We start from the raw sequence: 20,529 nt of genomic DNA, 5'->3' as shown, positions 1-20,529 counted from the left end.
GTACCCTTCCCACCCTCCCAAGTGACCCCTGCTCAGTGGACTCCCCAGGTCCGTGGCCCTGGTCACTTTTGAAAGAGTTACAGTTGTTTGTGCAGAGTCATATTGAATGGAGGGGCGGGGGCATCCGGTGTCCTCTCCTCAGAGCCCTCCTGAGGTCTTTTTTGTACAGTGTGACGTCAGGGCCAGAAGCTCAGGGCGGTTTGCCATTAAAAAGTGGCTTCTATTCCTGTTTCTTTTGTCTGATGACCTGACCCAGCAAATCGCTTTATGTTCCTTGAGTGAAGGGGGAAAACACAAAGGCTAAACATAGCCTCCATTGTCTTTACTTTTCTTATGTTATACTTCTTCAAGTGATAAAAATAGTAACCGTTAAAATACTATCTGTCCCGGGGCGCCTGGGTGGCTCAGTCGGTTAAGCGTCCGACTTCGGCTCAGGTCATGATCTCACGGTCCGTGGGTTCGAGCCCCATGTCGGGCTCTGTGCTGACAGCTCAGAGGCTGGAGCCTGTTTCAGATTCTGTGTCTCCCTCTCTCTCTGACCCTCCCCTGTTCATGCTCTGTCTCTGTCTCAAAAATAAATAAATATGAAAAAAAATTTTTTTTAAATACTATCTGTCCCTCAGACAGACCAGGTGGCCCCCTGGCTGCTGTTGAGGCACAGAAGCAGTGCTCCACGTTGGGCAGTGCGTGGTGTTTCCAGAGAATCCCAGACATCGTAGCGCTAACCAGACTCCTGGCCGCTTCCCATGCAGCTATCCGCGGCCTCGGTAAAGTGGGAAGTTGAACGCGGAGCCCAGCCTGTGCCTCCCTGACCAAGGATAAAAGACCACTGAGGCCAAGTGAACCCCCACAGCCGGCTCTGCCGCTTTCCGGCACACTGTCCGTTCCTTCCTGCACCCGCTGCCACCGGCTGAGGTCTGCGGTGTGCCGGGCTCCGTGCCGGGCCCTGGGCGGCCATGCTGGGTCTGTGCTTGACAGCCTGTGGCTCAGTGGAAGCAGACACGTAAACAGATAATTAGGGTTCAGTCAACGTCTGGGCCGGAAGATCGAAAGTCAGACAGAGCTGTGGGCGCCTAGTGGCTAATACGGAGAAGGCATATCTACAGAGAAGGTGATGTGGAGTTGGCTCTTCTGGACTAGAAAGAGCCCCTTGCTGGAAGGATGAAGGCAGGAGGAGAAGAGTCCAGGCCTTTGCAAAGGCGCAAGAGCGTGAAAGAGCTGATGTTTGGGAGGGGGGGAAACTGTACATTCATTGCAGACACATCGTGCTCACGTTTGACCGGTGGACCCAGTTAAGAACCGAGTCTTAATCATTTCAACGAGGAAATCTTACCGTTAGGGTCACAGAAGGTTACTCTTGAAACGGAGTGGAGTGGTTCCCCCAGGCAAACAGGAGCACGCCAGCGCTAGCCATCCGACCCGGTCCCCGCCGGGGATTCGAGAGGGACCCTGAACGCAGTTGGGGCACCTACCTCCTCTCACAGAAGTTCCCTGTGCCCATTCCTGAGGCTGCTTCACTAAACTCCCGCTTTATTAAGGGTAGCTGGTACGTAAGAACTACTCTCTGGGCTGTGTCCACAAACCAGGGGGAGGGTGCTTTATGGGCTCTTTCAGGGGTCCTTGAAGATGGTTTCGACTGTGCCTGCTTCTTGTCTGATGTCACAGGAAGTTCAGGGTGTCTAGAGCAGGGTGAACTGGGGAGACGGGGTCGGGATGCCAGGCTAAAACGTTCGCCTTCTTTCTGCAAGGCCATGGGCAACTGCCTGGGGTCAGACCATGCTAGGCATGGGCCCCGAGAAGTTCTCTGGAGGCAGTGAGGAGGTGAGCCTGGAATGGGGAGGCCCGTGCATCCTGTCAGGATGCACCAAGATCACGAGGTGGCCATGGGGGAGGAATGGTGCTGTCAGATGAGAGGGACCGAATGTTCTGCTTAATTGACTCCCAAGTCCCCTTACTTCTCATGACTTCCCTGGAGATGGGAAAGTTCCAGCGCAGTGAAATTAAAATGGAATAGAAAGTAGTTTCCTCTGAGAATGGGATCAATTCTTTTTAATTTCACGGGTTTCCCAAGGCCTCGAACAGAGGCAGTCTGTGTTGAGCCTTGGGTTCCTTAAGCAGGGCTACTGTGGCTCCATGTTGGGGCCCCCGCTGCTCTGTGGCTGGGCTCCCTGGGTCCTTCCTCAGGTGGTCGCATTCCTGACCCACCTGATGCCTCCGGGCCCTGTCTCCAAAGAGAAGTTGGTGGCCAGTGTTATCGTAAGAGAACTCCCTAAAAGACCGAAGGAGCAAACCCAGAGGAGGCTGGGATCATAGGCCCTGGCCGTGACCCCGGGCCCGCACCAGTGGGCTTGGTGGCCACATCCCCCACACTTTTGGCAATAGATTTGTCCTTATAGAGAATGTAGCTATCTCTCATTCGACTGTGAACATTTTGGTTTATTTTCTCTTAATCTTCACAGATAACATACATATTTGACAAAATAGGAATCCTGCTATATCCATACGGTTTTTCTGCCCTGTTGTTTTCAGGTTTGGAGTTACATCATTAACATTCTCTGAAACGGTCCTGTTTTCGTGCTCTGTCTTCCTCCCTGGTCGTTTATGTCACCAGCCCCGCCTGGAGGGCGTTTCAGTTGTGGCTCCCGTTCCGCTGTCACTCGTGTCACTTTGCAGAACATCATGACACGCAAATCTTCACTTGGTTCTGAGGGTAACTCTTCTTTTTGCAAAGCAGATAACAGATAATTTTCCTTTATTATTAGTTTACTGATCTTTCAACTGCTAACAAATGTCAAATCGAAACTGGTTTAAAAGAATAGTGGCTGCTCCAGGGACAGTGGGCAGTGAAGACTTATTTCGAACAACATAAATGCTACTTGCACAAAGGCGATTGATTCATGGTGATAATTTGTCAAATTTAGTGAACGGGCCATGTATGGAGACTTGTGCACCGGGGCCCAGGAGGATACGGAGAGGGACGTGAATTGAACATTTGGTGACTGGCCTGGTTTGGTCCCAACTGGTCTGGGCTTCTGGAAAATCTCTCCCCCGCGTCTCCAGCTTCTGAGGCCCCCTTGTGGGAATGGCCTCTGGCCGGTTCCTCCCACGTCCCCTGCACAGGGTCCCAACCCCTTAGACGTGTCTCATAACTGTGGCAGGGCACCCTAGATGAGAGTGTCACATTTAGCCCTAATTTGGCTTATCTTGGGCGCGTGAGCCTCCTTTTGGGCCTCACTGGTCAATTCCCTTTGAGCCTGTCCAGTAGCTACCGACACTTAGCCCAGGGTCTGTCCTTTGATGTCTGTCTGTGTCCTTTGAGAAGTGGCCTAAGTGGTGGGGATCTGGGCCTAGGGGTTGCACCCTGTGTGGTCCTTGCAGACTGGTGCACTCCTGTGGGTTTCGCCGTGGTTTTCTGAGTGGATGGTCCACCCTGTACGACTCCTAAACTCGTGGAGGGCAGGGCCGATGTCGGGCTCCCTGTGGTTCCTTCCCCTCAGCGCTGCAGTGTAGTGAAAAGAACAGGGCTCTGGGTTGGGCCAGGCTGCGGTCATTTGTGTGGCCCCGGGCCGCTCACTCAACTTCCTCCAGCCTCTGTCTCCCCACTTGGGCAGTGATGGTGCACAGGGAGCCTTGTGGGTTACAGCGGCCAGGGGGATATCTGCTCCCCCGTGGGAGTAACTGACTGCAGTGCTGTGAGAATCGGTGAGCATCGAACCCCTACCCGAATGTCATTTCAGGTTTTACGTCCGTCCTTCTACAGGCTGAACGACTCAAGCCGTAGTTTTCTGTATATTCCTGTGTGTACAGTTTATAAACGTGTGTCAAGAAAGCCAGAACCTTGCCAATATGTTGATCCCTGGAAGCACAACGTATTTCTTAACTCTGCTTTTGTGTTATGAACTTAAACACCAGAATTGTATCAGGTGTATTTGTGCCTGCCCTCCTAAAATTCTCAGCACAGTGCCTGATTCTATAGTAGAAAAACAACAAATAGGTCCTGAATATTTCACTAAAATAAAGGTTCAAGTGCAAAGTCAGCATTTCCTAGTTGGGGGTGGGGGTGGGGAGGTAGCTTCTTTATTCATGTGTTCAAGCAGAGGCCTGAATATGTAAGTTTCAATTGTACCCTTAAGTCTGTGCAGCCCAAGACATGCTCCTACAGATTTTGATGGTTTAAAAAAAAAAAAAATTTAACGTTTATTTATTTTTGAGAGACAGAGCATGAGTGGGGGAGGGGCTGAGAGAGCGAGAGACAGAGAGAGACAGAATCCGAAACAGGCGCCAGGCTCTGAGCTGTCACCACAGAGCCTGACGCGGGGCTGGAACTCATGAACCGTGAGATCATGACCCGAGCTGAAGTCAGTGCTTAACCGACTGAGCCACCCAGGCGCCCCCAGATTTTAACGGCTTTAAGTGTCCTCGATGCCGTGAGAAATCAGGTGAACACAAGGAGAGTGCTCTATGATTGGCGGCTATTGGTGATGACATTGATGTTGAAGAGCATGGTGGTGGAGGCATAAATCAATTTCCAGTTTCTATCGTCAGCAAGTATTCTCGAGATGGAATTCAGATGAACTAACCTGGCAGTACCCACCCTCCAATTCGACCTTGACCCTCCCGCTTAGCAAAAGACTCCTCTTTGGTCTTCTGCCAGGGCATTGAGTCCCAGCCCCAGAGCAGCCAAGCACTGGGAGAGACCGTAACAAACATACTGCCCTGACGCTGCAGGCCAGGGGAGGGGTGGGGCAGGTCGATTTCCCATCTATAAAATGGGAAGGCGTTTGGGTGAAAACTGTTGTTTTGGACTTTCCTGGGAGGCAGTACGGACTTTTGGGAAGGAAGCTATACCAGGAGGCCGGCGGGCGGTGGGGAGTGTGTGGTACGTGCAGCTCAGGCTTGCTCTGCTCCTGATGCAAAACTCTGGGATTCCCGTCCCCTCTCCGAGCCTCAGTTTCTCGTCTACACAGTTAGAGCCTTCCTGGCTCTAGAACCCTGTTTAAGATGAACTCTTGGTGAGGAGGCAGAGGGCTGGCATGGAGGCCTTCTCAAATCCTGTTTTCTCTTTGTCATTTCTGAACCAGAAAATGACAGATGGCGAGACCTGGACAGGAAATGCCCTCTTCAGATCGAGCAGCCGAGCGCCAGCATCTGGGAGTGCCTGCCCGAGAAGTGTCAGGACGGCGCTCTGTGGCACCGGGAGGCAGCGACCGCCTGCGCGGTGACCAACCTGATCAAAGACCTCAGCCTCAGCGACCACAACGGGAACCCCTCAGCACCCCCCAGCAAACGCCAGTGCCGGTCACTGTCCTTCTCCGATGAAATGTCCAGCTGCCGGACATCGTGGAGGCCCTTGGGCTCCAAAGTCTGGACTCCGGTGGAGAAGAGACGCTGTTACAGCGGGGGCAGCGTCCAGCGCTATTCCAACGGCTTCAGCACCATGCAGAGAAGCTCTAGTTTCAGCCTCCCCTCCCGGGCCAATGCGCTCTCCTCGCCCTATGACCAGGCAGGGTTCCACCACCGCTTTGGAGGTCAGCCCTGCCAAGGGGCGCCGGGCTCGGCCACCTGTGGACAGGCGGGCGACATCTGGAGCCCTGACCCGACCCCCGTGGGAGGCGGCCGGCTCGACATGCAGCGGTCCTTCTCCTGCTCGCACGAGCAGTTTTCCTTTGCGGAGTACTGTCCACCCTCAGCCAACAGCACACCTGCCTCAACACCAGAGCTGGCCAGGCGCTCCAGCGGGCTGTCCCGAAGCCGCTCCCAGCCGTGCGTCCTTAACGACAAGAAGGTCGGCGTCAAGCGGCGGCGCCCGGAGGAGGTGCAGGAGCAGAGGCCTTCCCTAGACCTTGCTAAGATGGCACAGGTAAGAGCCCCGGCCACACGGGAGGCCCCGCGGGAGCACCTGGGTGCTCGTGGGCGCCTCTGCTGCTCCTGGCCCATCCCAGGCAGATGCGTGGGGCCCAGCAGTGGGTTCTTCACCTGTGTTTTAAAATCCTCTTCGAAGAACGATGATACCAAGTTCAGTTTTTAATTTTAGTGTCTTTAAAATCAGAAAAGTCAGAAATGCTCTTTCCCTGTGAACACAGTGCTGGCGGTACAGGGGCAGGCAGATGGCGGGAGGCGAGGCGTTACGGGGGCAGGCCGTTGTCACCCGGCACTGGTGATCCCCTTCCGGCACCTCGCTGGAGCCTCTGTGCCTGAAACCCCGTCCCTGTAGCACAGGCCAGGACTCATTGTCCCTCGGATTAGGCTGGTCCTGGGATCAGGACTGTGGGTAATGGTTTTAGAGGGTGAGGGATTAAACTGTCAACAACGTGAGACCATCAAGACGCTGTGATTGCTGTCCTCTGTGCCACCTCCGTCCGCCCTCGCCGTTCACCGTAGGCGAGGCCTCCGGCCACATGCGCCCGCCCGTGCACTTTATCCTCTGTGTCTTGGAGCCCTGCCTCGTGCTAACACTGATCGCGGGTATTGATTCGAACGAGATGAACTTGGGAGTTAATATTCTGTCTTTAGGGCAGTCTCTGAGCCTGAGTTCCCCCTGCGTCTGGTTCTTCCCGAGGAGGCCTGAGGTTGTGAGTTTGACAGTGAGGCCCGGGGAAGGATGGGTGGGGGGTGGGATGCAGTCTGTGTCCTGTGTCTAGGAGGTCCTGCGCTGCGTGCCATGGTTTCCCCTTCCTCTTGTGTTGTTGTGGAAGCATCGGTCGCCGCTGGGTGTGAGGGGACCCAGACCGGCTGGCCTCGCTCATGCAGCCCGTGGCCACTTCTGGGCAGGCAGCCTCGTGGCGGCTCCTCTTGGACCTGACGGCCTTCCTTCAGTGCCCAGGGCTGCTTTTTCAGCCGGACCTCCTTTTGCTTTAGAGTAAAAATGCCGCTTCTGTCTGTGGCATTTCCTTCTCTTCTCTAGACCCCCTCCCAGCCTAGAGATACCTGCCCTCCCCTCCCCTGGCCCACAAAAAGAAGAGGGGCAGGTGTCTCAAGTCTTGAGCAGGCACCTTGCCCCAGAGTCCAGACTGTCTGGCTGTTGGCTCCAGAGCCCGGCCATGGCCCGGGGCAGCTGGAGGACAGGCTCGTGACAGACTCTGCCTCCCCCATGTTGGGGAAGAAACCTCCATCCTCTGCCCTCATTTTCCAGTTTCCATTTCTTCCATCGCTGCCCCCAGGTGTGTCCCTTTCTTTTTCCTAAGTCGTGGACATGTTTTGCTTTACTAGCTAGACAACGGCCGAACACATTCATCAGTGTTGGACACGCGAGTGGAATTTTCCTTCTCTGGAGAAATTTAAATAGGTAAAGAGGCTGGAAAGGTGACAGATTTGGGTGACTTCTGAAGGAAACCCAGAGCCCTGAGTTCTGGGTGCGATAAATGGCTTCAGTGAAGTTTTTAATGTTGAGCTTATTTTATTACCTAATAAGCTAGATAGGTAATAAAAACAACTTACACATGTTATTATATTTTACTAGCCACCAGTCGGAGTAACACCACTGGCGTCACTGGAGACGTTTCCCGTCCTCACTCGGGTAGAAACTGTTTGAAAATCTATTGCTCAGTGGGGCTGTGCCCAGATGTGTAGATTGCTTCATTGGCTCCAGGCAGGCCTCCAAGATCCTGGTGAGGCCGCCCTGATTCCTCCCGCCTTTCTCTAGCCAAGGCCTGGGTAGGGCAGAGTCCGGGGCAAGTGCAGAAGGGGCCCCTGGGAAGTGTGTGTGCCAGAAGGGGGCGACTGGAGCCCTGGGGTTGGACCCTGAGCCACCCCGACCAAGCCTCTAGAGCCCCGGCCAGTCCTGTCTCCGCGGGGCTCTGCCTGCTTTGGCTCCCCCATTGTATAATTTATGGCCTCGCGAGGTGGGCCTTGCTTTTCCAGGAGCCTTTTTAAAAGCCAGGCCTAGGGCAACTCCAGTGCCTTTGCAGAGAGCCCTGGATCCAGCCTGGAACGTGTAGGGTCCTCTGCCTGGGAACCCCAGGAGCTGAGCATGTCACTGGTATACAGACACCTGCCCCTGGCCAGGTGACAGCTGACGTGGGACCGCCCAGATACCAGCCCCCGTGGGCTGTGGCTTTCTCAGCATTTGTAACTGCTGGGGCAGGAGCAGGGGCTGCGCATCTATGGAAAGACAGGTCTGTAGCCAGGGTCGGCACTGCTCTGTTTCTCCAACCTAGATCTTGGACCCTTTTTTGTAGGTCTTGTGATCTTGGTTTGTAAATACTCACTTTTCTGGGGGCAGGGGGTTCTAACTGAGCATTTTTGTGAAGGAGCCCCTTTGTGTGCGTAGATCTGGGACCAGGTGTATGAGATTGTCACATCAAAGGTGCAGAGTGCCTTTCCGGTTAGACCCTCGGAGTACGGGGAGTTCTGAGAAACCCCGGCTTCCTGAGGCGCTGACTGGGGCCGGAGCCTTCCGGGCCCAGGGCACACCTCCCGGGGTGTGGGTGAGCATGCAGGAGCTTTTCTCTGGCCATCAGTCAGGGTGCCTGGAGCAAGGGTGGGGGGTACCCAGAGCCCCTGAAGCCTCGTCCATCCAGCCCCTCCTGCGGACACTGCCGTCCTTCTAGAACATGGTGTTCACTTTTGGATCTGCAGTTGGGGCCTGGGGGCACAGCGACAAATCAGAAGGCGTCCAGATGAGGGGCAGAAGGCTGGCAGCCCTGGGCAAATTACTTGACATCTCTGTGCAGCAAAGCACACCGTCCCCACAGCTGCTGTGGCTTCTGCCGGAAGAATAAGGGAAATAACGCATGTGTGCGCGTGGGTATAACGTGTCAACCTGTACGTGTGTGTCTACGACGTGCAGATATATGTACGTGTGAACGTACGTGTGTGTCTGTATCTACTGATAACACGTGTGTGTGTATCCTTGCCTGTGTGTACACGCATGACCTAGCGCCCCGGCTGGCACGCAGGGAGTGCGGACGGGTGCCCCTGGCGTTGCTGCTGCACATGTTGGGAGGGAAGGCGTGGGCTCGTTCTGGGCGACTCCAGAGGCAGAACTGGGACGGGGGTGATGGCCCCAGGAGGCACACTCAGTCCCTTGTGAGGACTCCCTTTTTTCTCTATTTGCCCATCTCTTTCCTTCTGTGTTTCCCTTCCCTTTTCTGCCCTTGCCATTTACTTCTCCTTCTTTGTTCCTCTTCCTGCCTCGTCCTTTCCTTTTGAGAACGGGGAGGAGGCCTGCCCTGCCGCTCAGCTCGGCCCGCGGTGAGCTCCGTGCTCGGAGCCGAGGGTCGTGAAGCGGTGTCGGATTCGGAACCACCTCCGCCAGAGGAGGTTGGCCACGTGTGAGCGTTTTGTGTCACGTCTGCAGCCCGTGGGACTAGGTAGACATGGTCTTGGGAGCTCACCGGATGCCCCGCCCTGCCCCTGGCCAGCACCCCTGGGCACAGCTGGCCGGCAGTGGCCGATGCCTCTCGGGCAGTGAGGCCGGACCGCGGTGGGTCGGGGGGGTCAGCGATTGCCTTCAGACCTGTCCGCCTTTGCTCACGTCTTGTTAAAACCTTAGCGCCCAGCGCATGGACGGGGATGCCGAGCGAGGCTGCAGGCGGCTCCTGCAGCGGGAGGGGGGAGGCTGCAGCGAGGAGGGTCCCCGCTGGGAGAACCGGCTCGAGGACCCGGCCCAGGGAGGCCCGCCCCGCCCCGGAATTGGCATCGTAGCCACGCGGCTCCCAGAGCAGCTGCCCGAAGGCGGCCCGGAGGGTCAGTCGCGCCCGCCCCTGCCCGGGTCACATGGTGCTGACCTCCCGCTTGGCTTTCCCCACGTGACCCCTTCTGCCCGGTGTTCGGTGTGAATGTGTGCCATTGAGAGCAGGGCCCGGCCTGAGCATCGGAGTTGTTTATCAGCGGGACTTTTGCCGACGTGTTTATTAGTTATTGCTTCTTGGAGACTTGGCATGGCTGGCAAGCGTCGGTTGACTCCCAGCGAGACCTGCGCCGTGCGTGGCCATTTAGGCCCGGATCGCATGCGTGGGAGCCAAGGTTTCAGGGGGAAAAAAAAAAAGCCACAATTAAAAAGAGGTACCCGCCGAATGCCGTGCCCCTGGGTGTCCCAGTCCTTGCTGTATTTTTGACTCCAAGTTGGTCAGCCTGCAGGAGCAACAAATTGTATTTCTCAACAGTGCTTCAAACAGAAGCGAGGCATTTGTGAGGAGGGGTCGGGATGCTGAAACAGAGGTTTGATTGATCGCAGCTGCCCGCACACTGAGTCCTCAAACCTCCTGGAGCAAGCCCCAGAACAGGCAGCAACTGTTGTGTTAGCAGATGTTTGAGGGGCCCAGAAAGCTGGCCGGGGGCAGCGTGGGGCAGGGGAGAAGCACGAGGTAGCAACTGTGCCGAGCACTGATCCAGGACGAGTCTGGGAGTCGAGTCCAGGCGAGCGGGGTTGGCTGGGGCCCTGGGGGCTCGGAAGGGCAGGGGGCTGTGGCCCGAAGCCGCCAGAGGGGTATCACAGATGCTCATCAGTAACTCGTGGCTCTTTGTTGGCACGGTGTCCCTGGGTCAGCCTTCCACGGTCCACCCTGCTTGCCAGCGGGGGTTGCCTTTAGCAGGGGAGCGGCCCTCCTCAGCCCCCGTGTGGGGTGGCCCTTCGCACTACTGGCTGCGTGACCTTCCCGCTCAGGCAGCCCCGGCAGCCACAGCCAGCCGTGCTTTTCCTTGGCAGAGTCCCTGGGCTCAGGCCTGGCTCGTCCGAGCCTTTGTGGCCGCCTCCTGCCTGCACTGCCCCCGGCTGGCCACTCTGCCGGGTTTAGTTGCCCGCAGTCTTGCACCCTTAGACCTCTCCTGCTGGCGTGGGGAACCGTGCGGATGGCAAATAGGGAAATTCAGAGATGCATCGCCCTTTACAACACAGAACGCAGGCAGGCATGAGGAGCTGGTGAAGGGCAGTCAACGGAAGGCCCGGGATTTCTAATTGGCACGAAATAAATGCTAAATAAAAGTAAAGGCAAAACGCACTGTGGGTGCATGGGAGTACTTGCCTCTGATGAGGAACCGGTCAGGATGGGCTCGAACAAAGGAAGAGAGTCTTTAAGACTTGGACCATCAGAGGGGTGGATGGCACGGGGTGGCGGCAGGGGGCACGGATCCAGCACGTCGATTCTGTGCTCTTGATGGACACTGCTAAGCAGTAGCGTGTTTTCTGCTTGAACTTTGAGGAGGTCTTAGACTCCTCCCCTCCGGGATCCTGGCAGTCGCTGCCAATTGACTGCCCTCTGTCCATCCCCTCACCTGAGGGCGAGGCCTCCAGAGTCCGGGGAGAGTCAGCCACTTGCCCAGAGCCGCGTGGTTCCTTAGGACACTGGGGAGGCCGGAACCGGGGCCTCCTGACTCTGCGTTCTGTGCTCTTCCTGCTGCTGAGATTCATCCGACACGCGGACGGCCCGGCTGGCCTTTCCAGGTAGCCGACCCTGGCGAGACCTAGAGGGCGCGGACAGAGTCAGAAAGGGGCTCAGTTTCCCTCGCTGCCACTTTTGAGCCGTGCGCCCTGGGGCAGGTCACCCCTCCGTAGCCTCCATTTCCTTGTCTGTAAAATGGGAACAGCACTTCCTGTTTCTCCCCGGGGTGGGGCGGCGTCCCGTGGCGTGGGTCCCGCCAGCGGCTGGCCCTCGGAGGAACGTCAGAGCCGCACCCTGCGGCCCATCTCCTGCCGATCTGCCTCCGGGCAGTCAGCCGCTCCCGGGGGAGGGCGTCAGCGGGAGGCCAGGGTCCTGCCAGCGGGAGAGCAGGGAGGGCCGAGCCAGAGGCTATAGCTGGAGCTCTCTCTGGGGTTTCTTCCCTGTCAAAAACGGGCACGTCAGCAATAGCGCGGCACCCCTGACGGGGGTTCTCACGCTTCAAGGAAACCCCCGTTCAGACTCTCGGATCGCTCCTTGCCGTCCCCGGCTGCCACCACCAGGTTGCATAAGCAACCCGCTTAAGGTCACTCGGATCGGGGCCGAGTGTTGACACAATAGCTTTGATCTCCCGGGAAAAGAAAAATAGAAGGAGTTCAGCTGGGGACATGCCAGGGAGGCAGCTTTTAGTGGCACTTGGTGATTTTCCATGCTTTCGTTGTGAGCCTCTCCGAGCCGGGAGGTGTCTTAGAAGATGTGAGGCAACACAGTTCTGGGGTGCCCAGGGTTTTCTGGAAGGCCTCTGCTTTGGAAGCCGGTTGGGCCTCTGAGCCCTTCGAGCCCCCCCCCCCCCCCCCCCGATGTGCTCAGAGCACCCTCAGGTGCCAGGCCCTGCTCTGGTCCCGGGCTCAGGGGCCTGGGAGCTGGGGGCCCGGCCCTCCGGAGGCCAGCATGCCTGAGTCCCGCTTCGTGGAAGCCAGAGTGGGAAGGGTCTGCGGGCTGGGTGACCCTTGCCTCTCTGGTTCAACTCCAAGGGCCCACAGAGGAGGGTTTAGAGAAACCCCGTGTTGCCCCAGCCTGCTGAAGAAGACGCAGACCGTGGGCCGAGACATGGGGAGACAGAGGGCTGGTGGAGAGCAGAGCCTTGGCCTTTCCCGTGGGGTGGGCTCAAGCCTCATCCTGGCGACTTAAATTTACTTGACCCCTTGGCACCTGGTCCCCATCATCAAGGTTGGGGCAGCAGCCCCTTCGGTCATGGTGCACTGGCAGCACTGAATGAGTTCGTTAGCATGAAATGCTCCTGTGTGCTCGGGGTCAGCCCTTAGTAAGAGTCGGTCGTCATCACTGCTATTGGTGGTCACATTTTAGGAGGAGAGAGAGAGACTGGTCAGAAGGAAGGAACTGCCCCGTTCATTGAGCGTGAGCTGTGGTCTCTGGGGAGATTCTTTGTTTCTGCAGTTCTGAGGTCCTCAGCCGTATCTCTGCTCCCCAGAAGAGGGCCTGGAGCCCGGAGGCCCATGTGGCTTGTCTGAGGGCCTGAGTTGAGTTGTTGAGTTGCCTCGTTGGGGTTTGGACCTAGGGTTCTGTGACTCCAATGCCAGGGTTTCGCCCTGCTGCCACATAGTAGAGGCTTCCCGTATCACAGGGGCGACCGAGTGTGCCTGTCATTGGAACATAGCTGCGTTTGGGGTCAGAAGATGTGAGTTGAGACTCAGTCCTGCACCTGGCTATGTTGTGGCCGGGAGCCAGCTGTCCTGCTTCTCCGAGCCCCGGGTTTCTGACCACGTTCACCGCTGCCCAAGCATGGTCTGCATGGACTGCAGCTTCCTGGGCCTCTCCCCAGAGTCTGAATGGTGGGTCCGGGCCAGGGCCCCGGTGCCAGAGTGTTTCAGAAGCTCCCCAAGTAAGTGGGGTTTGGGAGCAGTGGAGGTGGGCTCAGGTCCAGCCTGGTGCCCCTGCAGAGGCCAGGGGTGGGCTCATCTCAGGTGGAGACAGCACTGGGAGTCAAGGCCCCTCAGTCAGGAGATACTGGGTTGGCCTGGGTTGGGAAAGGGGTGACCTGGAGAAGGGATTCGAGAGCCTGGTTTTGTGCCTTCCAAGTCATCGGATGGGCCCCTGCTCAGTCCCTGTGCCAGCAGAAGAGTGGCATCCCTACCTGACAGTCGACCTTTCTGAGCACCAAAGAGGGCTTGGGGTTGACTTAGGCTAAGCTGGGGACATAGCTGCCTTAGAACTGACGGGAAAAACATCTAACGTGTAGCACCGGACATTTGTTTTTTGTTTTGTTTTGTTTTTGTGTTTAAAAAAATTTTTTTTTAATGTTTATTTTTGAGACAGAGAGACAGAGCATGAACGGGGGAGGGTGAGAGAGAGAGGGAGACCCAGAATCTGAAGCAGGCTCCAGGCTCCGAGCTGTCAGCACAGAGCCCGCCACGGGGTTCGAACCCACGAACCCTGTGTGAGATCATGACCTGAGCCGAAGTCGGAAGCTCAACCGACCGAGCCACCCAGGTGCCCCTAGCACTGGACGTTTGTAAGGCAGATTCTCCCGTGTGGATTCTTAAAGGTGGGTTCTGAGTCCCTGCTCACCATTCCAGAGTGAATGACCAGGAACCAAGTGTGACCGTTTATGCCTTGTCCAGATGCCGCATGTGTCTGGTGTCTCTGGACCGTGGTAGCCCTTGAAAGAGGCCGGGCTTCCAGAGTGTTCTCACAGCCCATCAGAATCAGCCTCCTGGCGGAAATAAGCCACAAGGCAGCCCTGGAAGAGCTCAGGAGTGACATGGGGTTGGGAGGCCCCCGGGAGAAGCACAGGTGCAAAGGTCGGAGTTAGGAAGGGACAGGGAGGGGGCCCAGCATAGGGGGCCCCAACTCTGAAGTCATCCGGCTTTTATTCCGAGTGCAGGGGGAGCATCAGAGAGTTTTAAGCAGGGGAGACAGTACCCCGGGGAAAGCTCCTTCTGGCTGGGGTGGGCAGCAAAAACTGAGAGCTATGGGGAGATAAGAGGCCGTGGGCGGGGGCAGTGGACGTACTGATTTATGTCAGAGGCTCAAAATGTTTTGGAGCTGGTACAACAGGACTGGCCAATGGGTTAATCTTGTCATTAGCGTCCAAGTCCCGAGTCCGAGACCTCACCAGGTAGAGAATCCATTGCCTCAACCCTAAAGACTGCTTCCTTTAAACTACTGTGTTCAGTGGGTGCTGGTTCTAAGTCCTTCCTGTTATCTAACCTTCAGCCCTCACTTAGCCGGCATCACCTGTTCTCAGTAAAAGTGAAGTCTGGTCGATCACCGTGATTCATTTGGTTTTCACAAGCATCCTTGGAACCATCCCACCCCCAAATCCTTGTGTATCAGTGCTTTGCCAGCCCAGGCCGTCCTTCCCTGCTATGGAAATTCAGTCCCACCCCTTTCCAGCTACCCCTGTCCCCAGACCCCTGACTCCTGTGCCAAAGTTTCTCAGTCCTTGTCCACTTGATAGCGGGTGCCGTCTGGACTTGGGCTGGAGAAGGCCAGGGGAAGCTCGGGGCCACGGGAGGGTTCTCGTACAGTCTCGAGTGCCTGTCACGCTGGATCTCCCTCAGCTGGGCCACATCTGCTCTGTTTACAGCGGCTGGGGCAGCCGCTTTGGAAAATGTGGGGCCTGCCATGGCCTCTGAGAATCTACCAACAGAGCCTGTAGTCCCAGCCCAGCCCAGAAGGATGCGGCGGAAGGGGGTGCTTGATGGACCTGGAGGGATTTTTGACATTCCCTGCCCTATTCCTGCTTCCTTATTGGGGACGTTGCGGTAACGCCTCCTGGGAAGGGGCTCCAAGCCCTCAGCGAGCCTGGGCGGCTGAGAGAGCCCCGGGGAGGGCTGGCGACCGAGGCGCGACGAGGCGTCACTGAGATGGACGTGTGCTTCATGAGGAGCCAGGCCCAGAGCTAACACATCTGACACCTGCCTGTGCTTTTGCCTGGTGCACGCCACTGGCTTTCGTGGGGTCGGCCCAGGACGGAAGCTTACGTTCGCCCCTTTTGTCTTTTGCAACACACCCCTCCGTTGTCCCAAGCACTCCAGCGACGTAGACCCTCCCCTGTGGACGCGGGCCGTTTATTTATGACGTTTCTGCAGTATCGGTGCCCTGAACGACTGCTCCTTCTCCCAGCTTCAGGCCACAGTTTGAGAAGTAAGGAAAGCAAACGCCGCATTGGGGGGCAGACCCTTTGCTGCAGCCCCCGCGTCGGTGGGAACTTGGTCTGAGCGGACTCGGTTGCAGTGGGTGGCGATCGCCTGTTCACGGCCAAGTGATTAGCAAGGCCTCCTTTGAAAGTTGGACACAGTAGGACTCTTGGATAATTCCTTTTGGGGTGGGGAAGCTTGGGCTTGCTTTTTTTTTTTTTTTTTTTTTCTGTCTTGGAAAACAAAAGAAACGGTTGGTTCCAAAATAATAACACAACCGCCAAAAGTTCCATTTGTGAGCAGTAGCACTGAGCTCACATCAGTGATATGTCACTGAAGGCCACCAGGCGCCAGCCCTTTCCCTGAGATAGTGCAGGGTCCTATAATGCAGTTAATCTTCGCGGGGCGGGTGGCAGCGGTGGTGGGGGCTGCAGCTGTTTCCTCCCAGAGCTCGGAGCGCGGAGAGCGTGCGGAAGCCTTGCCTGCAGCAGCCAGGGCCCAATCGGGGGACAGAAACCACCCGTATGTCCACCGAGAGGTCACTGGGAGCACTTGTTAATTGGGTTTCTGGAGGCCTGAGAAGCCAAGACATGAGCAGCAGGTCTCATGGAGGAAGCGACTGCAGGAAGCCGCTCCCGCCCCGGCGAGGGCGTCAGAGGGAGGAGGCTGCGGTTCTGGGTTCTGCGGGCTCCGGAGCTGGGCGGCCACAGCCCCCGGGGCCCGCCCGAGCTGAGGACAGGAAACGCGAAGGAGCCGGTCCCGCGCAGCAGCCGCCGTGAACAGGACACAGTGCGCTGCCGGGTCAGGAATCAGACCGGGTAACAGTGACTGCCGCGGGAAACAGGCAGGAAGATGCACGGCCCTCCTCCCTCCTCCGGCGCTCCTGTGCGCAGAGCCTCGAGGGGGCAGATGGCAGGGCCACTGGGCGCCGGGCTCAGGGGGGCAGCGGGGCCTGGAGCTGAGCCCCGGGCTCTGGGATCTGACGCTGCTGCTGTGGGAACATCTGCCCTCTGCCCACCACACGGCTCTGGGCAAGCGTGTCCTCTCAGTGCCATCTAGCATCCCACACTGCAGGAGGGGGGGGTTGTTTTCCCTCTTTTCCGCTCCTTCCCTCCTTGTCTTACCTGGTGTCGTTGAGTGTTTGGCACTCAGCTGGGCCCTGAGGATATCTCTGTAAGCCACACACGATTACCATTTTCATAGAAGCTACTTCCTAGGAAGAGGGGTAGATAATAAGCAAACCCCAGGCAGGATGATTTCAGGCGGCGATGGGTGCTATAAAGAAAACAAAGCAGGCTGGTGCGATTCGGATGTCAGGTGGGTAGAGGGGAGACGGATGTTAGGTTAGCTTCAGGTTAGAGTGGCAGGGCAGCCGCTCAGGAGGTGACCAGACGCCGAGACGCCTCGGCCACTCACGGGTGGGGAGGGAGAGCATCCTGAGTGGAGGGAAGAGGAAGCACAAACGTTGGGAGGTGGGAGGGCTCAGCAAGTTCAGGGCAGAGCAGGCTGGTATGATGGGGGTCCTGTGCAAGGGGGCTGGGCAGGAGGGGCTGCAAGGCATCAGCAGGGCTGGCTCGGGTGGGCCTTGCGGGCTGTGGTAAGGAGTGGGTCTTTGTGCTGGGCCCCGGGGAACGCCATCAGATTTCCCACAAGGGATCCGATGTGATTTGCTGGGTCTGGGACCCTCTGAATCAGCTGCCTTGGGGATTTGGTCTCAGAGTGCACCTGGGAGACCGTAGTGCAGACAGGTCAGGGCGAGAAGGCGGGTAAGGGGGAAACCACCTGACAGAAGCACTCAGGCAGGTGCCCTAGCTTTGGGAGGCTGGTGGGGGGCTGCAGAGGGTTAAGTCTGGTGCTTCCTGCCGCGTACCTCTCACGGTACCGCCTCCCAGCCCTGCTGCTGGTCAGTGGCAGTGAGTGGCCCTTGGCTCGTCCCCTGTCCGTATCTGCACACACCAGTCTGGCTCCGGGAAGCAGGGCCCTAACTTCTAGCAACGCTGGCCTGCGTTTGCGGGCAGCTGGGTTGCCCTGTGGCCCTGGGGGCCCTCTTGTTGCCCTGGGGTTGTGGTCTTCTCCTGACCCTGGGAAGGGCACCTCTCCTCCCTGTTTAGGGAAGAAGATTGAGTATTCGCTGTCTGCTCACGTGCCAAGGGGCAGAGTGATGACTGGAGCCCCCCTCACTCTTTGGCCCCCGTGGCCCGTGCGCTCTCACCTCACCGAAGGGCCCCTTCCTGAGTAGAGTGCTGCCACCACTCGGGAACCACAGGCTCAGGCGAGTCTGGGACCTACTCTGTGCTCCGGGGTCCCTGATGGTGGGGTGGAGATGGTGTCACATCCTCATCACGGAGCCGCTCGCGGCCTGTGGCTCGAGGCCTGCTGTTGTAGGACATTCTGGAAGTGTCTCTGCCAGGCCGTAAGTGTTCTCAGCCTTCTGGGATCAGACCGTCCGGACCCCCCGTCACCCATTCCCATCCTCCCAGCCCTTGGGCGGACTTTGCAGCTCTTGAGCCGTGAGCCTTTGAGTTGGTAAAGTCGGGGTGCTGGGGGCTTAGAGAGGCCCCGGTGGTATGGCCCCTCCGGGCCCCTCTGGGGGGCCCTTCAGCTCCGCCCAGGCAACGCAGTTCGGCTGCTCTGTTCCAGGTCCTTTCACTGTCCCAGGCCAGGGCCCGAGGGAGAATGGCTGGCAGTCTGGCTGTGCCCTGCTGAGGAGAGGACCCCAGAAGATGCTGGTGACGTCCTCTGGTGGAATAGCCACAATCGGGAGTAACCCTCGTAGTGCCCAAAGCAGAACCTTGACCACCCACCTTTGTGCCTTTCTGGGAGATCTCTGAGCCCTTGATCACTGCCATCCCCCCTCGTCCCCGGAGTGGCTCGTCCTGACAGATGGAGGAAGGGGTCCCAGCCAGTCCTGCACTTGCCCGAGCCCTGGGCCTGGCTGGCCTCCCCTCTGACCCCCAGCCAGGCTGTTCTGACCTAGCACCTGGGCACTGCTCTCCCTTCCCTCCCGGGCCCTGCTCTTTCTCCCCAAGGAGTGCCTGTGAAGTGACTGGCACTGGGGAGTGTGGGGACAAGAGGTGGGAGCAATGGGCTTTGTGTCCCAGAAGGAAATTTCTAGCAAGCTGAGCTGACTTGACACAGTGAAAGGTGGCATTGAGGGTTTGCCCTGGGCTGTGCTGGCACTCACAGCGGGCGCAGCCCTCACAGCCCTGCCTCCCCGAGGGTTTCTCTTCTCACCCTGTTGCCCCACTTCTGGTCTTCCTCTTTCTCGTGTGGGAACCCTGAGGAGACAGTGAGGCCAGGTGGCCCTGGCCTTTTCATCTTGTCATGCCATCCTGGCCCCTGTGGAAGGACAGAGCCTGCCTGGGACTCTGTGCCATGGCCCAGTGACCACTAGCCCCTTGGCAGTCGGGACCAGCTTTAAATGGGCATAACCCACCTAGAGAAATCCTATGTCACTTTAGTCTGGAATAGTCTCAGATGGTGGGATTTGGTACCAAGATCCGGGGTGTGTATGACACTGATTGCCCATCGCAGTTTGGACTGGCCACACACTTCCAGTGCTTGATGGCCACACGTGGCCGGTGGCTCCCGCAGTGGACGATGCGGGGTCAGATCACTTGGCCAAGGTCACACTGCTCTAAGGGGCCGAGCCACCGTCAGACCCTGGAGCTCACGGCACAAGCAGGTGGGGAGGAGGCCTCGGGGTGTGGGCGTGAGAGAGGGTACTGGGAATCAGCCTTGGGTTAAGCGACTTGGCCCCGCACTCGGACCCTTTCCTTCGGTGGCCCCCGTGCCGGCCACCGAGAGAGGGGCTGGCCAGAGGCGCCTGCGCAGATGTGCTGGGTGCTCTGGGCTGCACTGTGTCTACCAGGGGGACCAACGTCAAGGGAGAGCGAGCCCTGGGAGCCTGAGCAGCTGGCGGGACGGCTCCATCGTGTCCCGGGTCCCCTCCCGCCGTGGGAGGCCGAGGTGGGGGCGGGGGTGGTTGGGCGGTGCCATCGTTCTGAGACCCTGCCTTCACATCTGGGCTCATTTCGGCTGAAGTGACTGGGGCTGTGCGGCCCCGCTCAGTGTGATGTCCCTGGTGTGCGGCCAGGGCAGGGGGGAGGAGAGGAGAGGAGAGCCACGGAAGACAGGGAGGCTCGCGCACCTCATGGGGCCCACCAGGTGGGGATGCCGAGATGTGTTTTGCGGCCTCATGAGCTCTGGGCCACTTCTCTAGGCTGTGGTCTTGCTCCCTAACGACGAGGTTGGGCATTTGTCTCCACCCACCCCTGAGCAGGCGGTCTGAGCCAGACTCCACACAGCTGTTCTGGGCTCTGGGCCCCACACCCACCAGCACTCTGGAGCGAGTAAGCGTGGAGGGGCGCCGGGGCTGATGTGGAATGTGGCCGGGGAAGCTCGGGACCGAGCGGAAGGTCCCAGAGCAGGCCTGTCCTCGGGGCTTAGCAGCCTCCTGACCAGTTTTCCAGGAAAACTCCATTTGTGCCCCCTGTCAGGACAGCCTTGTAGGAATGTGCAGCCTGTAGCTTCAAACACAGCCCTGCCCGCCACGGGGACCTTCTGGGCCCGTAGACCCCAGGCAGCGGCGACCCTGTGAGCAGGTTCCCATCGGCACGTGTTCCCTGAGACTGGCAGTGTGCCAGTGCCCGCGCAGGGGCTGAGGGGAGATCAGCACACGTGACATGCTGTCCTTACCTTCAGGGAGCGTGCAGGCCGCCGAGGGCGGGTGGGGGCAGCCGTGTCTGTGTGGCAGCCGCAGGCTGGGGTGGAGCCAGAAGGGGTAGTTGTGTCCTCCAGTGATCTCGACTCCAATTCTGGACTCTTCTCTTTGCTCAGCCACCGTTCCCCAAGCTCCCGCTGTGTCAGGTCCCACTGTGGGCTCCAGTAGACAGGATGGTCAGCCGCCACCTCCTGGAGGCCACGGCTCTGACACGTCGTCCCTGGGGAACTCGGAGAGGGTGAGCACCGCTCACAGCTCTGCCCCCTGAGCCTCGGTCTCCTCCCCTGTTCAGTAGGGTCTGTAGTGGCCATCGGTAGGATTAAAG

General features: G+C 58.1%; 1 protein-coding gene across 1 annotated transcript in view; it reads left to right on the top strand.

Moving 5' to 3' along the window:
- The window catches only part of FAM53B (family with sequence similarity 53 member B), a 74,748-nt gene that overhangs the window by 15,440 nt on the left and 38,779 nt on the right, over nucleotides 1-20,529 (top strand). The window contains exon 3 of the mRNA XM_049646615.1: nucleotides 5,082-5,860. Coding sequence (XP_049502572.1) covers nucleotides 5,082-5,860 — 779 coding nt within the window. The remainder of the gene's footprint in view (nucleotides 1-5,081; nucleotides 5,861-20,529) is intronic.

This window comes from Panthera uncia, chromosome D2, assembly GCF_023721935.1.
Source record: "Panthera uncia isolate 11264 chromosome D2, Puncia_PCG_1.0, whole genome shotgun sequence".
NCBI classification, from domain to species: domain Eukaryota; kingdom Metazoa; phylum Chordata; class Mammalia; order Carnivora; family Felidae; genus Panthera; species Panthera uncia.
The sequence above is the reverse complement of the archived record's forward strand: the minus strand, read 5'-3'. Positions and strand labels throughout refer to the sequence as shown.